General features: G+C 34.4%; 1 protein-coding gene across 1 annotated transcript in view; it reads right to left on the bottom strand.

The window, feature by feature from the left end:
* LOC131857687 (uncharacterized) overlaps positions 1 to 19405 on the bottom strand; it is a 28832-nt gene extending 9427 nt beyond the window's left edge. Inside the window, exons 1-4 of the mRNA XM_059210388.1 lie at positions 18656 to 19405; positions 9081 to 9304; positions 8592 to 8927; positions 8268 to 8499 (exon numbers count right to left, since the gene is read on the bottom strand). Coding sequence (XP_059066371.1) covers positions 8268 to 8499; positions 8592 to 8927; positions 9081 to 9304; positions 18656 to 19405 — 1542 coding nt within the window. The remainder of the gene's footprint in view (positions 1 to 8267; positions 8500 to 8591; positions 8928 to 9080; positions 9305 to 18655) is intronic.
* Between the last annotated feature and the right edge of the window lie 661 nt (positions 19406 to 20066).

Genomic DNA, 20066 nt, shown 5'->3' with positions numbered 1-20066 from the left:
TGATACCAATTGTTGAACACACCCAAAGAATAAGATGGAGGTCAATTATTCTTAAATAAAACTAAAACTTTAAAGCACAATTCAAATTCAACATTAAAATCCCTAATTTGATCAACAAAAAACAAAAAAAAGGAATGAACACCAGTGCACAATATAACACTATATGTATGTGGAAAACCCAAGAAGGTAAGAACCAATGTGAGAGTCAACTCACAATTTATGAACGATATTGCAATATGTTTTAAGGCTCACTGCCTAAAGAAGCTCACTGCTGCTAGAAAGAACTTGTAACTAAGGTTCACTAACTCAAGGTAAGATACAAAGGAATTGCTGATAAAATTCACTATCTTCAAGTAGGATACATGAATAAATGAGTTAAAACGAATACTTACTCAACATCACAACTTCCAACAATCTCCTTACAATGTAGGTGCTTTTGACATGTTGCCTCAAGTAACTATTGAACAACTTAGCTCTATAAATTTCACCATACACTCTAATTGCCTTAACTTCCCATATTTCATAATTAACACAAATCCATGCCCTTGTAATTGAATTGATCTTATATATATACCATCCTCAACATCTCAAAAATCTAATTAGGTCGGCCAGAACATGGGACAAAGAATGATCACAATAAGTCAGCCTAAAAAATATCGTTGTGATGAAAGCAATCCAATCTGGGAGATAGAGAAGGACTAAAACAACTTATCACAACTTAATAAGTAGCCCCAAACATCAAACACACTAGCGCACATCCTCCAAAGTTAACAACAAGGTAACATGTAGAAGAAATATGTAGCACTTAACCAATTGACCCAAAACACATCTTCCAAATGAATTTAGTCAATGAAGATCCCCACAAGGCATAGTAGGATCCAAATATACCTCATCACATCCTCCATTGCTAGTGCAAGCCCCTAGATTCATAGCGAAAGAAAGAGAATAATCCCTTCCAACCAGATAACCACAAGTTACTTAGAAAACCACCTTTAGACATAGTGCAACATAAAAAATATAAACCATTATCATGTAGACCACATACAAAAATTCTTCAAACATCCAATAAAACTTCCATATACTTATTTCACATTGTAATATCAAAACAAGGCGGCACAACCAAATTGATACTAAGTTCCTCAAATTTGGATGCCCAAACAACATAATCATGAGATAAAACAATGTTAACTCAACTTGCAGAACACTTCATCACCTATATATGAATTGAGATACTAAAAATAATTTATAATCACATCTACTAAGATGCAACAATAGAAACATCAATGTAGAGAAATATATAACTTTTTCTAGACCAATCTTGACAACCTATCGACTTGCCTACATACTACATTACCCAATCAACACCTCCTGCAACACCAAGACTCTTGGTTAAAAAACAATGGATGTTAACACAACATAATACTCAACTTAGGGACACAAGTTCCTAACTAAGCAACTATCCAAACCCCACTAACTTGACTCATTTATCTTATCAATCCAAGGATGTACAACTTGAAATGGGATAGTGAAATATATGCACCAAGAGTGTCAAGGAAAATATCTATCCATTCTAAGCAAATGGAAATGCTAAATAAATCTTCATAGGAAAGGAACTTGCTCCAAAATTATAACTTAGAAAGATTATGCTAACTTCTACCAACAAAATGTAAATTCCTCTAACTTATACAAAAATGACTATTCTGTTCTGTCGTGGCTACAAGAACATACTTAGAGTAACAATTCGTGGCTGTAGGAGTAGACATCGAGAAACTTTGTTAATCTTAGAGGTTCTGGTTAATACTGAGAGGGGGGTGAATCAGTATTAACAATAATTTGAAATAAAAAACTTAGACTCATAAAACTTTCACCAAATCAAACATAGACAAACATTAGAGTAATTTAACAGTACCAGTATCTGCTGGTAAACATCTGCTAAACTGATATATCAATGCTGCACATTAAGTGTTCATTAACCATGCATAAACTGAAAGTAAAACAAACCATCACATCGAAAACATTCACCATATGAACACCATTATTTTCACATGGAAAGCCAAATAGGGAAAAACCATGGTGGGAATCGGCACCCACAAATAATTTGCACTCTTTCGAAATGTGCCCTATTAGGAGCCAAGCCCGGTTAGAAACTTACAATGATGCCTTGTTAGGAGTCACTTGGTTAAGGGATTTACCTTAGCCCTATTAGGAGCTTTGATCTATTAGGATCAACCTCGCAAGAGGATTTACAACTCATATATCGAGGGTCGAGCCTGTTAGGGGGATGTTTGAATGTGGCTTAGGGTTTCAGCTACAATAATTGTTAGAGAACAATAGTGAATGATCTGTGCACAACAATCACTGCTTTCTTGTATCAGATCAAGTATGTTCTAAGTCTACATCACTATGGAAGTTCTTCTTACACCCTGGTTTGACTTCACACACTTCTCAAAATCACTGACACTTGAAAACATCAACCTTACCGAAATAAATAACCTTTACAACTAGGTCCACATCAAAACCCTAAGACTTACTACATAGATCATCACAAATATTTACAACTCATCACTAGAATCATATGGATAATTACAATCAGTTACAAATCAATATCAGCCATTGAATGACCATAAATCATCACAACAAGTTGATCTGGTACAAAGTCAAACCCTTAGCACATTCTGCTAAGAACTTTGCACATTCCTAAGAAATTCGCTCTCCAAATGGGCTAAAACATATTTCAAACACATCATGTGGTTTGTGCCGTGTTATCATCAACATGTGAACTTGATATAGATCACCACCAAACCAAAAATCATTACCGGTCAAGAGAATTCTTTACCGATCCTTAAACCCTTCTTAAACCTTAGCAAAAACTCAACAAAAACTATAAACATAACTTCCAGTTGTCACAACATGATGCGGTTCCAGTTATATACATTTTACAATGATATAAACTCATATTCAAAACACAAAGCCTCAATCATCACCAATCACTAGATACAATCAAAATATTTCCTCGTTTACCGGTTAAGATCCTAATTCTTAGTTTCTTGATTCTTTGCCGGTAAGATCTCTGCGGTAGACCAAAAGAGTTAGATGACAATCTGATTTTTCAGTACGAGCCTCCAATAATATAGGATCATCTTTTCTCAAAATATTCTATTCCTTTTTTTTTATAAGAATATCATAAAATTCATTCTCTATTGGATACGAAACCGAAAAAGAAAATATTTGTACTTTGGGAATCATCTGTAGGAAATTGGTAAAATTCATACTCATGTTGCATGTATGACAATGAGTGTGTGCTTGATGAGTCCTTCCCCTCTTGGAGCTGGTCTTCAACTTCTATGTCAATTGCACCATTATTTGAAAGCTCATCAATAGCATAAGGACCTCCACTTTTGAAGGAGAAGAAGATATCAACAAGAGTTAACTTGTAATTACCTCTCTATCAGGCATAGCAATACAAAGCTGTCCACTAGATGTAATACCTCTGATTTCATCAACAAAGATTTCGTCGTTAGTGATTGGTGATGGATGAATTGGAATATCTTCTCCACACAAAAAATGATAAACACAAATAACTTATCAAAGTCATCCATCATGCCATCTCAATCTCTTCATCACAATGTCATCTCAAAAAAGTGTTGTACCGGTTCAGTCATTATTCTCCATTTGTATCAGTTATTCCAAACATGCCAACAAACTTAACAAAAAAAAATTAGACAACTTGAAAGATAAAGTGCATAAAAGATTATTAGACAAAATCCTCACTAAGTGGCCCCCCTTGGGTGAGTCTTTTGGAGTAAAAGATACAACATAAACTAACTATTGAGCTTGCATAACCATATTAGAAAATTAGAGACTTAACTATTCTAGCAAATAAATCAACTTCTTTATTCAGATTAGTTTAACAACATAACATTGTTTTATCAAAACAACAACTAACTAACTAGGAAACACAAGAAGGATTTATAACATTCATCCTTGCAACAGTTTCCACAAGAGCCGCTCCACTTCCTAATATCTTGGTGGAGGCTTTTATTTAGAATATGAAATCTAGGAGAACTAAGACAATTAGGACTCTATTCCATCCTTGAACATCTGTAAATCTTCCCTAGATATGCTCTAACATCTAACATGACTATTAACAAAACTATTAATGAATCATGACTGCTTCTAAAGATTTCTTAATGAGCTCGAACAACTAGTGCCCGAGTTGTATCAACCCTTGACCTTTTCCACGCCTTGTTGTCCAATCCTATCCATGTTGCCATGTTGCTATAAATGAAGCCTCGTTTCATCACAAAGAGTCTTCCACACAGCTACAACACCAAGATTAGAACAAGCATTCCTATCCACATTTCATGATCACTTATTGCAACACATTCATCAGTCATATAAAAGATAGTAAATACTTATATTTGCATTCATAAGGTTCATGGTTTTGTCAAAATAAAGGTTCCAAACTATAGGTAACATGATCATCAACTAGGTACATGAAGTCAATTAAAGCATAATATAAAGTCTCATCAACAAATATATAAAATTCCTAAGTATAGTAAAATGTCTGCAAATAAAGGCATAAAACTAAGGCTCATCATGCCCCCTAACTGAAGGTTTTGCTGGTCCACCAACAAAAGTTTTCTAATTCTCTTTCTAGGTAAGCAGTCTGAAATCAGCAACAAAAGTTTCTCCTCTTGTCTTAGCAATAGGGATCCAATAGAATCCTTGATTCTTTTTGAAACTCTCCCATCTGTCCCTCTCTTGTTCCATATCATAACACCGAAGTTCTTCCCAGTGTGGAAGAGTCCACCATAATATAGGTGGCTAGAAGAATAGAGGTATCCACTTTTCTTGTTGAGTTCGGCCCAAGTGAATGTAAGTGGCTACTATTCTGAGTGTTGCATGATAATTCCTGAGGGAATGAGGCCCCACTCTTTTTAGGTCTTTAGATAGCCAATTCCATCTACAGGCTAGGTGTCCATATACTGTTCTTGCCGTTGTTTCTGCCATATATTCATATTCACCACAAACTTCTTCTCTCAATGATAATTGTATACACCTAAAAATGATCTGAAGATAATTAATTAAATAAGCAATTATTTAATTAATCCCCCTCCCCAATTTAATTGAATTCACTAAGCAATTTGATTAAATTTCCCCTTTCATCCACTTATTAATAAATCTAACGATTTATTTAATAGGTTCATTTCAACCCTTTGATTAATTAATTCAAATTAATTAATTCCCCCCATCAAAATCATTTCTTCTAAATCCCTAATTAATTAAAACAAATCTATCACGAGTTGTTGAAATTAATTAGCCTTTTCCTATTATTTAAATTTTTAAATTCAAATTCTCCTAACTTCTACCACTCCTAAACCTAACCATTCTTAAACCTACCCATTCTACCTACCCACATGTCCCCTTTCATCCAACATCTTCTAGAATCTTGTGACACTTGTCACTAAGTGTTCCCTTTCATGTAATCTCTTCTAGAAGCCTCTTGACACTTGTCACCATAGATATGACAAATGTTCCCTTTAATCCAACCCCCTTTGCCATCCTCCTCCAATTTAACCATTGATATCTTCAGATCAATCTTGACCATTGATTCTTGCCACCTCACCCCTAGCCTTGGAAAATACTATAAATAGACCTCATTTTGGGAGCTCAAAGGGTCCCAATTTCATGTCATTTGATCCCATCTCATTCTCATCTTATGCATTGTTACTATAGGCATCTAGCTTCTAGTTTATCATTCTTAGCAATGTTATCATGCTCAATCTTAGCTTAATTGCATCTTCATTTTAGCTTAATCATGCTAGAATAATCATGAACTCATATAGCTTAATCATGCTATTCTTGCTAGATCATGCATTTTCATCATTCAAATCCTCCATCTAAGTGTAGTCAAGTCACTGGAATATGCATAATTAGATATGAGAGCATTTTCCATACTCACATTTACTAGGAGGCAATAAGTCGATTAGCTATGGTTTTACATTTCATTGTTTCAATTTACTAACCATTGCTTGTAATGATTTATTGAGTGCATTGTGTTTGCAGATATAGGTACACTTCATAGAGCATGACAATAACATCTTTTTCTTAACATATGGTTCAATAGTTAGTTGGTTCCACATATAACATATTTCATTAGGATCCCCTATTTTAGCTCTCAATGGAAAAGGAACAATCTGCTCCATGTCTAGGTATTCCCTAGCTTGCTCACCTTTGTTATTCTCATTCTGAATGTAGGACATAAATGCCCCGAGGTGAATGTCTAAAATTGAGAGTAGTGGATTCCACTGTGGAGTATACGAGATGGCATAATTATGGAGATATAATTCACACAACTAATTTTTCTATTGGGGAGACGAGGTGTTATAAGCATTGATGCTCTGCAAAAAGGATTAGAAAATCTGTTTGATGGCAACACACACAAGAGCACAAGAAACAAACGTTAGTGTTAGCAACAAGAGATTATCCTAAACAGGCATATCAAGAGAGATATTAAGCATGAAATAAAAACCATACAAACATAGAATAGATAAACTATACTCCTCCAAATGCTAATCAAGATGCTCATAGTTGCTCCTCCCTTGTTCCTCTCCTCTCCAAGTTCCACATGAAGGTAGCTCTCAGCTTTTAGCACTAGCCATGGATGCCATATGGAGATTCAAGATGGTTGAATATGATAAACAAATTCTATGCAAGTGTAGATAGTGATGCTATGAAAAAGCTCTATGCTAATGCCAGTATAACAACAATACTCTAATGCTTCCTCCTTTGGTTGAGGAGAAGGCTTCTATTTATAGAAGAAATGGGGAAATGAAGGGTTAAGATTGAGCAATCTTAACAAGGGTTAGGATTGAAAGATATTCAATCCATGTGAGACTTTCAACCCAATCCCATGTTGACAAGTGTCACCATGAGAAGGCTTGAGAGGAGAGATAAGGAGCATTAAATGCTTGAGGGGACATGATGGTTACCCTAGTCAAAGAAATAAATGCTTTGAAGAGACACATGGGTTACATGAGGGTTAAGTTAGAGGTCAAAGTCTTTAACCATGGGTGCAAGTGGAATTAACTATTAATGGCCATGTAAGAGCCATAAGTGGTTTGGAAGACTTTAGAGGTTAATTTGTTGAACACACAAAGCATTAATTGTTTTTCAAAGACTTTGAGGGCTTTGAGAAGTGACTCCAATTTGCTTAGGAATGTGACAATATTTAGGGGATGGATTAGGTTAATTAGGAAGGGTTTAGAAGAATCTAGAAGGGGTTTAGGCATGCAAGTGGATTTTGTAGGAAAATGCAAGTGGGAGAAATTTTGGTATTTTCAATTAAAATAAAATCATTTATTTCAATTAAATGGTGTAATTTGCATTTGGGTAAATATTCAAATAAATATTAATTTATTTAAATGAGAAAAATGAAGATAAAGCATTAAATGCTTGAAGACTTTAAGGGAAACCATTAAAGGTTTGAGAAGACTCTAGAAGGAAGCCATTAAATTTGAAGACTTTAAGGGAAACCATTAAAGTTTTAAGAAAACTTTAAGGGAAGCCATTAAGTTTGAAGACTTTAAGGGAAACCATTAAAGGTTTGAGAAGACTCTAGAAGGAAGCCATTAAGTTTGAAGGCTTTAAGGGAAACCATTAAAGGTTTCAAGTGGGTGAGGATAAATAGGATTTTAAATAAATAATTTATTTAAAATAGTTGTGCAACTTGCATTTGTAGGAAAATGCAAGTGGGTGGAGGATAAAGGTGATTTAAATAAATAATTTATTTAAAATAGTTGTGCAACTTGCATTTGTAGGAAAATACAAGTGGGTGGAGGATAAAGGTGATTTAAATAAATAATTTATTTATTTAAATGTGAGAGATGGGATTTTGGGGGAATTTAAATAAATATTAATTTATTTAAATATGAGAGAATATTTAATTAAATAAATATGATTTATTTATTTAATTAATGGTCTGAATTTGTTAAGTGAATTAAATCAAATAAATTGAATAATTTATTTAATTAATAGGAGAAGAGAGTTAAGATGAATTAATTAAATATATTAATTTAATTAATTATTAATTGATGGTTAAATAATCAAATAAATTTTAAATATTCATTTAATTAAGTGGATAGATTTATGTGACTACAAGCATTAATAAATTTCTTAGGGGTCATTAATGATGAGTTTAATCCAAACAACTCCCTGCTTATCTTGTAAGAAAGATGCAATTCCTTCAAGTAAAGGGAGTATACCCTAGGAGGTGGTCTACACTCCATTGCCTGAGGCAGTAGAGAAGCAATATTGTCTATTCTATCCTCCATTTTATTTATTTCTACATCTTTCTTCAATTTTTCTTCTAACATTTCTTTCTCCTTTTTCCATTCTTCCCTCTTTTCTAATAATTTACAAAATTCAATAGCAACTAAAGCCCAATAAAATGAGGGTGGATTGTGTTTACTACCATAATCTTCTTCCTTTTCTCCTCTAGATTCACTTTTTCAGTAGCTTCAACCAAATTCACTAACCTAGATGCAGTAGTCTGCTTCTCAACAATAGGTTCTTCATGGTAGGTCTACTGAGGGTTAGGAGTATCTCCAATAATTAGTTCAATTTCAATTTCTCCAGAATGAATCGGCGCCTCTTCTTCTGCATATTCTTCTTGTTCTGCTGCTGCATCCCGTGTCTCTTTTTCTGACATGAACTGAGTGATATCATGAGCTACTTTCCCTGCTTCATAGAATGCCACATCTCCTGATTCTTCCTCTCTTGATTCTCCTTCTAACTCTTCTTCAGATAACTCTTCAGAGGGGGACATTTCTTGCTCTTTGTTTTCCTCCTCATTAGTAGAGGAAGATGGAGATGGAATTTCAGGAGAATCCCTTTTAGGAGCCTCTTCTTCTTCAATATCTGAGCTTTGAATATCATTTTTTTCTCATTTGGCTATTTTTCTCTTGAATTTATTCTTCAACCTGTGACTGGTTCTAGTATGTTGTTTGCTTGTAGAGGGTTTATCTGTTTGAGTCCTTTTCTGGCTGGATTGGCTTGCTTTAACAACTTGTTCCTACATTTTCTGGGTTGCTGCAGGGGTTTTAAATTTCTTTACTTTTTGTTTCTTAGAAACGATTATATGAGATACTGGCTCTCTTAAAGTAACACCAAGGAGCTTATCCTTTTTCCATTTCTTAACCATTGTTTCTTGTGCTCGTTTCTTCTTTTTACCTTTAGTTGCAAGCCCTCGTTCCATAGCGGTTTTCTCTGCAACCTTTGGAGTGGCATCCTCATCATTGATCTTCAACATCACACATCATCATCATCATTGGCACCATTAAAACATATTGAGTGTAGACATCAAACACTGATAAGATGGACATCCAACTTAAAGAACATCTATAACCATCATCCATCTGCATTCTCATTGATGACTAACAATCTAACAATCGCAACGCAATTGAGCATATAAACAATGATGATATACAAATTGGGGGTTGACATTAATGACAACACCTAAGTCATCAATGACAACAATTTCCAATAGGAGGGCTAGAGGATTCTCACCAATAAATTGCCTAGGATTAGAGAATATTAAGTGGTGGATATCTTCAAAACAAAAATTTAGGATGAAGGTTGGAGCAAGAAAGGAAAGGATAAATTTTTTTCCCTTAGTGAGGAACTTAAGCCTCCTAGCTCTTGTGTTAGGGCCAAGAAGACCTTCCAACAAGAGAAAAAATAATTACTAAACTTTTCTAATCTGTAGAAAAAAGTCCACTAGAAGTCCAACCATTGATTCTTTTCTCAAGAAGACATTTTGAAATTTTAATTTTTATAGTACAACTTCTCAAGGTCATAACTTTTGATTTGATTATTGAATATTTAGTCATTATATATCATTGGAAAGATCTTGGAAAGATTATTGTCCACAAAATGGTACCATTAGAGTATATTTTTATTTTTGACCAGTTTCTAGGTCCATCAAAAGCCTCTAATGCTTCATATTTGAATTTAAATAATTTAAAGAGATTTTCATAAATAATAAATGATATTTAAGTCATTTCTTCACCATTGGCTTCATGTCACCATTCCAGAAGTTTGTGTAAGGTTTCATGTCCATATGCATACAAATGCCAACTTATTAAAAATAGTAACCCTACAATATTTGCCTTTATTGATAAAGAAACACTATTTTTAGGTGATGCAAGACTTCTCTTTCACCCTGGATGCTCCCACATCAAACACCCAGGGTAATTTGAGAAATGATCCCATCACATATAAGGAGTTAGAGAGAAATGAAGATGATCAATCCCATCCTTATATAACCATGACGAATCTTCAACATGTATTTGTCACCATTTAACTTCGATACTCTTTTATATTGCTTATTCTTTGTGCCTCTACCCACACAACTATCAAAAATTTCCTCTCTCCCTCTTTTCTAAAGTAGGTATTAGAATATTCTATTATGCTTCTATTAATTCTTTTTAAATTCCTCATTCATGATACTCTATCAAATTTAAAATGTTAAACATAAGTGAAATATTAAATTCATTAGGCAACCCCACCTCATATGAATTTCTTGAAATATGCTCCTTCAAGATTTGCATGGACAAAACTTCTTGATCTTCAACTTATTAAATGTTCCCACAAGAAACCCGTCTTTTCTTTGGTGAACCATGACTTCATGTCCAATTTAAAATTCCTCATTTCTCTTGTTCTAATTTTCCTTAGCCTTGTATTGAATATTAATCTTTTTAATGTGTTTCCTCACCTCTTGTTGTAAATCCTTTAAGTTCTCTACAAATTCTTTGGCCTCAACACTCTTCTTTCCTCCCCTCTCCATCTTTATTAACTTCGAAGTAGTTCTTAGACTAATTCAATATATAAAATGAAATGATTATTTACCAGTTCATTTATTGACATAATTATTATAAGATAATTTTGCTCAAGGTAAAATCAAATCCCATCCTTTGGGCTTATCTCATACTAAGCATATCAACAAGTTACCCAAACTTCTATTCACTACTTTTGTCTGCTCATTGGTTTGTGGATGGTATGCAGAACCAAACTTCAAATTTGTCCTCAACTTCTTCCACAATGTCTTTGAGAAATTCCCTACAAACTTGGTATCTCAGTTTAAAATTATGCTCTTCATTAGATGAGGTAGTTTCACCACCTTTATGAAAAATTACTTTGCAACATAAACAACATTATTAGTCTTCTTATTGTAGAGTGGTGGAATGTGATTCACTAGTCTAAACATACAAACTAGGAATCAAACCCATTCACATCAACAATACATTAAATAATTATCAATAGGAACAATTTCAAACCTTTGGGAGAGATGGCTATAATGAATTGATTAATTTTTTATAGATTTTGGAGTGATTTGGTATGATAGAATAATAAAATGGAAGAAATAGGTATAAAGATGTAAATTTGACAATAATCAACATAAACAATAGGCTACAAAATATATATGTAAATTTTGAGAATAGATCTAAAAATAAAAATAAGAGAGGAGCCTTTGTTTGCAATTTGGGCCTGAAAGTGTTAGTCTGTCAATAGGTGCCACTAACCTGAAGGTGTTAGATGGAAATATTATGAACAAATTTTGGGTCAGGATGTGACATAGATCATCTCCCTGAAATATTGTCAAAAGCGCATTGGACACACAACAATTTCCATTGACTAGGGGTTTGTGCTTCTTCAAAGTTTGGATCTCTTTGTCTTAGCTTGCACTTCTTGAATTTACAATCATTCTTTTCTAGATCCGAATCCTAGAGACAACAAGAGAGAAAAATGGTGTTGGTCTATATAGGGGTTTACTTGAGTCAAACCTTGGGTTGGAATGAACCCTACAATAATGATGATTAGTAAAAAGATAGCTTACCTCTGCAGGGAAGAGGCTAAATTTGAAGTAAAATGTTGAATTCAAAAGATTATACCTCAATATCGATGATGATGTGATGCTTCTTGGATAGTACCCTCAAGCGTTGATGTAATACCATAAAATGACAAGAAAAAATAAATCATAAAAGCCCACTTACTTGAAGGCTATTTTAACTTGCTCCATAATGCTCATATCTGAAGAAATTCTCTCATATACTTGCTCTAAGAAGTGATTAGGAATGTGGATGGATGATAGGATATTAAAATAAATTAGGAAAGATGCTCATATATAGGGTTTCAAAGGTAGTTCTTAAATTAGGATAACTTTCAATGATCATATTCAAATATCAAAATCATAAATCATCTAGCTGAAACTAGCACATCCACAAGTTTAAATTTGGGCCCAATTTAGGGGGACTATGGTACCTAGAACCCTATTCCACTAGGATTATGATACCTAGTGATATATGACAAACATCCATAGCCATAATATCACACAATACCTCATCATAATAATTTCCAATCTTGAATGTTACCAGACATTGTTCATTGACCAAAACTTTATGGTCCTTCTGTAACCAAGCAATTTGATATGGATTCAGATTCCTCCTTCTCCCCAACTAAAACTTACTAACTATTTATTCTAAAACAAGATTATCAATACTACCTGGACCATTAATCACATTGCAAAATCTACCTTCACACTTACATTTGATGTGAAAGAAATTCTTCCTTTGAGTCGGTTCTTTCTCCTCATTCAACAAGGGTATTTTGGTGACAAGAACCTCTACTCTTTTACATTTTTAAAATGTAAATACTCGACACCTTCATCTACATGTACAACTTGTGCATTATCTTTCAGTTTTCTATTTATCCTCCCTTGATGTTGATTACACTCATATGATCTATATCCTTCTCCATAATGGAAACGGGTTCCACGAAAGCCTCCTCTTCTAGATCCTCATCCAAATCTTCCTCTTCCTCTTTGATATCCATTATTTTGATCACAGGAATGATAGATGCCATCTCATTCTAGTTCTGTCTGATACTAGATGCTTCATTCCTCTTCAAGTCTTCATTTCACCCTCCATGTGTCTGTCCACTAGTCTTTCCACCATGACCTCCTTCTCTTTACTTTCTCTCAAATAATCTATTCGTTCACTCTTCTACCTTAAAAGTAAATTGATATGCATATTCAATTGTAGACATTCTTACCAAACTCAACTTTTTTTGAATACTTAGCATCAACCCATTGAGTAATGGGCAAATTTCTCCTTGTTGGCCTCATAATGACCTATTCCAATTAGCACTCGATATAATGACAAGGCATGTATAATATTATTTTGATTACATGCTTTAACAAAATTCTTATATTGCGTTTTAATATTTTGTTGATATTGGCACTTAGAAACTAATGCTCTTTGAAATCTTATTAAGACTTATTGATATAATTATGAATTAATATAAAGAATGGTATCTTGTTATAAATGTTTATCTTATACAATGTATTTTTGTAAAATGATCAAATATTATGTTTTATTTTAAATTATCTTTTGTATTTGATGTTTCTTGAGATTTAATGATGAGTAGTTTTTCCAAGTGACTTGTGAAATCATGAAGATTTGTTGTTTAATGTTGCTTGATGTGCATAATGGTTGAGCTAGACACGTCTTTGACTTGTTGATGACATGTATTTGTTTCCTCTTTGCATGGATATAGTAGAATATCCTATTCTACTAAGTTCTACTCTTGTGTCCGTAATCGCTTTGGGTGCCTCTAAGTTTCCCTTGTGCTCTAGTTGATCTGCAAGCTTGAACTCATTTCTTCTGAGTCATTTACTTAGAATTTATTATTTCTATTAGGAAAATGGTGTCTCAACTTTACATATATATATATATATATATAGTTATTATTTATAATAAATTTTCATTTAAGCATAAACTGGTCCAAAATTTTCCCAAATTTTTTTGGATTGGCTAGATAAGCATGTCGGTAAATTGTCGTTGCAAAATCATGCCTAGATTTGAAGATATTAAAATTTTCATTTTTGAAAGTTACAAACGAAAGTTTTAGAGTCAATTTTGAGGAATTTAGATGCATTGAAATAACTCAAAAATGTCTGTAACTAGCATAGCGGGTTTTATCTTGATAGAGCATGTCACGAGATTTTTGGTGCTTCAAATAATTCGTCAATTGGGCACCCGGTTCAAAACTTATGGCCTCCAAAAGTTGGGTCTCCTGAAATAAGAAATATAAAAATGTGTTATACACTTAAATGAGCTATAAAAGGGAGGTACACGTGTTGATGTGTTTTTTGACATATCATAGGTCATCTAGGATTGGAGATAAGATGGGTGCAACTTTACTAGGTGGTTTTAGCCCATGGTTTTGTAATACCATTTGGCAGTTTCATGTCTCCTATATATGAGGTGTGTGAGATGAAGATTATGTGTAAGAGTCTTATAGCTATATTTGCCTCTGAATCTTTGGTTGGTGATACTCCCATGAAAAGCTTTCTCTACAAGTATATTTTAATCTACTATTGATTTTTGAATAATATATTGGGTGACTTTTGGAGTGTGGGTATTTTCTTGTAAAAGGGTTTTCCCCACATAAATCATCGTGTTGTGGTATGCATCCTATGAATATGTTTATTTTTGTTAAGTTTCTATAACTATTTTAAGGATCTGAAATTTTTTATTCATTACCCTCCTCTCAATGTTAGCGTAGGAAGTTGTTCCTCTACTTAACTTCCTTACAAGTGGTATCATAGCCTGATCACTTTTGGTTTTAGCCGTGGGTTGTTATTTTTTTTGAACTAATCCAGAGTCAAGTGGTAGCTTGTGCAAAGGATAATTTTTTATCTTGATGCAAGAATTTTTAGATGGTAATTTGGTCAGGGAGAATAGAGGTGGAGAAATTTTCTAGAAGTAACTTTGAGATGTGGAAGCTAGAGATGGAGGCTTTGCTAATAGATCCAGATTTGTGGGGTGTTATTGATGCGAATGTCTCAAGACCTTCAAATACCACTATGGTCGCTCGGTATGATGTTATGGACTGTAAAGCTAAGGGTCTAATAAAATTGTGCTTGGTAGACTCTTTTCTAATCAATGTCCATGAAGAGACCTCTTTAAATAAGCTATGGAATAAGCTTGGCGAGATTTATCAAGCCAAATCTCTATTGGATTAGATTTTCATAAGGAAGAAATTATATTCCTCAAGAATGGAGTAGGGTGGATAAATTAAAGACCACCTAGAAGCATTCAATATGTTGGTGGCTTAATTGGCATCTCTTGGTGTTAAGATGGATGAGGAGGAGAAATGTTAGATCTTGCTTTATGTTTTGCCCGATTCATGAGATTCTCTTGTTATGGCTATCGGTAGTACTTCTATTATTTTGAAGTATCAAGATGTGGTGGGAGCCTTTCTTGGTGAAGAGATGCAGAGAAAGGTATCCATCAGTTTGAAAGAAGATCTAACAATCCATGGAATACCTAAGGAAAAAGGCAAGAAGAATGAGAAGCATGGAATTCTAAGAGTAGAGGGAGATCCAAATTTCTTGGAAAGTTAGAAGTCATTTGCTAGAATTCCGGTAAATCAGGACACTTCCATAAGGATTTTAATGAAGAAAAGAAGAAGAAAAAGAAGTTTGATTCTAATTCTGACTCAAAGAAGGAAGATGGTGATGTGTTCATTGTAGCTTTGGCCACTCACAAAGGTAATGATGAATGGTTAATTGACTTAGGTGCATCTTTTCAAATGAATTCCAATAGAGATTGTTGGAATCAATGAACATTGAGGGGGGGGGGTGGTGAATAAGTGTTATATAGTTTTTAACTTTCTTGAACTGATTCTTAAACCACTCGATGCAAATGAATAAAAGTAAAGTGCAAAAACTCAATACAACCAAGCACAAAACCTTAACACCAAATTTTTTACGTGGAAACCCGGAAAGGGAAAAACCACATTGGGATTGAGACCCACAATATTAAAATACTATGATAAGGATAATAATAATATTACAAAGGGGAATGCACATGCGTTCAGACACACTACCTAGAGCTCATTGCTCAAATACAAGAGAAGGATACAACCCCTAGAGGATCCACTATCCTACAAATGTTTATAAATAATAACTTGAATGTTTGAACTGATGAATAACATCTACAAATGCCAAATTGAAGTTTCGGTTAAGCACAAAGTATCTTACTTTGACTATTCTGGCACACTGCTTTGTTCTGTTGTTCTATCATACATCGGAGCATAAATCCAAATATAGCGCATGTGAAACTACACACAGATGCTCATACAATCTTTGCACACCAACATCTATCATAAAAATGATCATATAGATCGGTCTTATATGTCCGCATCACTTGGTTTAGGTCACCAACATGTCAGCTTCAAAGACATTTACAAAACATGAAACATGTAAGGAGTTAGCTCAATCTGATTACTAATGCAAAACAAATTGATTATATGCTTCACATTTGTCGGCTCAACAACCTCAAACTCGGAACCAATCAACAAAATCATCCTAAAGATTCTGCATAACATGCTACACCACTAATTGGCTAAATAATCTCATTCTTCCTGAAATATCCGATGTCGGATCTCCAATGTTGCACGAGAATCAATAACGGAGGCTACGATTGTGGACTAAGATATTCCAATCATCCAATTAACTACCACTTCCATTGCAAAGAAAAAAATGTGCACCCAAAATTGAGTTCTACTCAAAGTACTCTTGCTCTGTCGAACACTATGTTCCACCTTCCAGACTTAAGCAAAGTAGACTTTGAACTTTCGGTAGGATGATTCTGCATATTCCGAATGAAGCTTTTGATTTGAGTTGCCATCAATGACTGAAGAGGGGAAAATATTAGTGAGGAGGATTTAGTTAGAAAACCATGCAAATCAATCATAGAAACATATGGAATTGAAAGACATAATTTGAATCACACAAAAACAAGAATGAGATGCATATACCTCACAAACCTTATACCTTCTCCTTCGGATGGAGCTTGATGAAGTAAGGTGCCCTTGGATGATGCTCCACTTGATGTGATCCTCTTGCATGCTTGATGTAGATGGCTCTCCAATGTTGTGCACAAATGAGATGGATCTTGAGGGATGATAGGGATGAGATGATTAAGTATGGATGAGAGATGATTTTGACATGGTAAGGTTTCTAAGATGATTTTTCTAGGCTCAAAATGACAGCATAAGATTACTAAGCTTGGAGATGGTGAATGAAGGGATGGAGTCCTCAATTTATAGGAAGAGGAGAGGAAAAATGGATGGTTAGGATGGATTCAAGATGAAGGGATAGGATTTCTTGTGAGCTCACACAAGGCCCAAGAGAGGGTGTGAAGACCAAGAGATATTCCTTAAAGGCATTTCTTGTCTCCACACTCCTCAAGGTGCATTGGGAAGACTTCCCAATGTGCCTTGAGAAGAGCAAGGGGTGTGACATTCCTTGAAGAATGGGGAGGAGGAATTTAAAATTCTCCAAAAAGGGATGATTATGGGGATTGGAGGAATAAGAAGGAATTAAAAATTCATTGGGAGAGGGGATGCCTAGAGGAATGTGAGATTTTGAAAATCTCACATTCACCTAGGAAAAGAGCATTTAAAGATAGTGGTTGGATGGAGGGGACAAGGAGTTGACTTTGTGGCTAATCATGATGATTAGCCACTAGCAACTCATTAGGAGGGGGATTAGAGGAAAGATTAGGTGGGATAGGATTTGTAGGAGGATTTGAATAGGAGAGAGAATGAGTGGAGGGAATTAAAAATTAGAAGAATAAGATTAAGTGAGTTTAGGGAATTTCTAGAAGAATTTATTAGGTTAATGATGGATTAGGAAGATGATTTGTAGGAATCATGTGGGTTAACTAATTAATTGAAATTAATTAGCTAAGAGGGATATTTGTGAGGATTTAATTTTTAGAAGAATAAAAAGAGAGATTGATTTATTAAATAAATCAATTACATACTATAGTGACAATATTAATTATAATTAATTAATAGTGAGGAGAATTTGAATTAACATAATTAATTAATTAATTATGTGAGGAACTAAAAATAATTAAAATAATTATTTTTAAGTGTCTACAATGACAACACTAAAACACTCCTCAAGAACTTCTCTCTTTCGCTACAATGTCTCTTGCCAATAATCTCCCCCTTTGGCATTGATGACAACACTTAGTGAAAAATGATCGTGTCAAACCAAAAATGTCATACACTGCAAAACTTCAAAACTTAAAAAATTCAAGATTTGAAGAGGCTCCCCTTGAGAATATACAAAATTTGTCACTTGTCTCTCTCCCCCCCTTTGACATCAATGGCAAAGGTAGGTGTTCACTCAAAATTCTATGTACAAGGGTATACGCAACAACTTACAAAAAAATGAAGATGTCTGCAAAAATAGCCCTCAAGGACTGCAAGTGATCATCCAATCTTTCTTTAGGTTCTCCAAAATGTTGATGAGTGCACTGAATAGATATGCATGCATTTTTGCTCCCCTGAGGTTTGAAGGAACACTCTTATTCAGTGCATTCATGGCATCCCGTTAACTGCTAAGTAGAGTATCCAACCGGGGAGTGATTAGGTTCCTTAGCTCTCCCACTCTACCAACTATTTTATCTTTCTCTTGATTTAGGATTTTGATTTTATCTAGTATAAGCATCACCTAAGCTTCATAATGACTAGCAAAAATGGCCTAGGGGGAATAGGATTGAGATCTACTGGCCAGTTTTCCTTCACACTCCTTGATCTTCTTATCAAGCTCTATAGTGAACTTCAACAATAGAAGACATGACTTGTAGATTTTTCCTCCTTTATCCAATGCCTCTTGAATTCCCTTCACACCAGTAATCAGACTAATCCTATCTCCTTCAACCATCCTCAAAACTGTCCTTAACCTCTTGGCATTGAAATGGCTTAGTGCCTTTACTTCAGTAGCTTTCTCTAGGGATTCAAAATGGGAGTCCACTAACTTAACCATACTTCTCAGCTTGCCGAAGGGTGAGTCAAGTGTGTCTTGCTTGAAAGATGGCAAAATTTTCTTAAGAAAACTTGTTGTTAAGGATATAAGCTCTTTTTCCTCAGTGTGGGACTTCAATAAGTCTTCACTGGCTTTAGCTTGGGTGATTGCCACAAATTTAAGTTCTTGAACTAGTGATAAGGAATTAAGATTGATAGGGCCTTGGATGAAGTCTATGTTGCTTATTTTTTGCATGCCCTTTTTAGATTCCATAGTGTCTCTTGCCACTAGAATATGTTCATCTTTGTCTTCATCCTTCGCATACTCTTCCTTCTCTGTATCGTCTCCCTTCTCATTACCAACCTCCTCAACTTTCTTCTCTAAATCAATAATCATCATCAAAGGATTCTGAGCTGCTTCACCTAAGTCTGCAATCTTTTGACTGTCATCAATATCATCTACATCAGTAACTTGTTCAACTGTTTGTTCATCTGGTTTTACAATTTTTGGCTCCATCTCCTCTGGGTGGCATCCCAAGGACTTTTGGAACAAACTTTTGAACACTTTCCTAAGATTTCTTAGGAACTACATCATACTTATATTTTTGAAGTATTTCCCTCAAAATTTCCTATGACTCCTTGCGTACTTCCTCATTTTTGCCAATCATTATTTTATTTACTCTTGTATTGCTTCTTAATCTCTCTTTATTTTCTTTAATAATTCTATCAACTTCTATTTGGGCAATTACCAAACAGAGTTGAACTAGCTCATATTCCCTTATTCTCTCCTCTTCTATTCTAGCCATTTCTTTTCTCAAATCCAAAATATCATACAAACTTTTGGGAACTTCAGATGCAATTTCTATAAGTGCCCTGCTATACTTATTTAAATATACAATTGTAGCCTCTTTTAGTGATCTCTTCCCTTTCTCATCCAATTGATCATAAAATTTAAGAAAGTAATTTGAGATTACCTTATTCTATTATTTTTTCTTTCACTTGCTTAAGAGTTATGCCAGATTGTTCAGCTTCAACTCTTGGCTTCTCACTAGGCTGACCTTCTCCAAATGGTTTCTTTTTTACAACCCTGGCAATAGTAACACTCTTCTTAACTTCTCCCACTACTTCATCTGATTCAATCTCCTCTTCCATATTGGCTACCACACAAAATCTTCCTG

The sequence above is a fragment of the Cryptomeria japonica genome, chromosome 8 (genome assembly GCF_030272615.1).
Source record: "Cryptomeria japonica chromosome 8, Sugi_1.0, whole genome shotgun sequence".
Taxonomy (NCBI): domain Eukaryota; kingdom Viridiplantae; phylum Streptophyta; class Pinopsida; order Cupressales; family Cupressaceae; genus Cryptomeria; species Cryptomeria japonica.
Note: the sequence above shows the minus strand (reverse complement) of the source record. Positions and strands in the feature narration are given on the sequence as shown.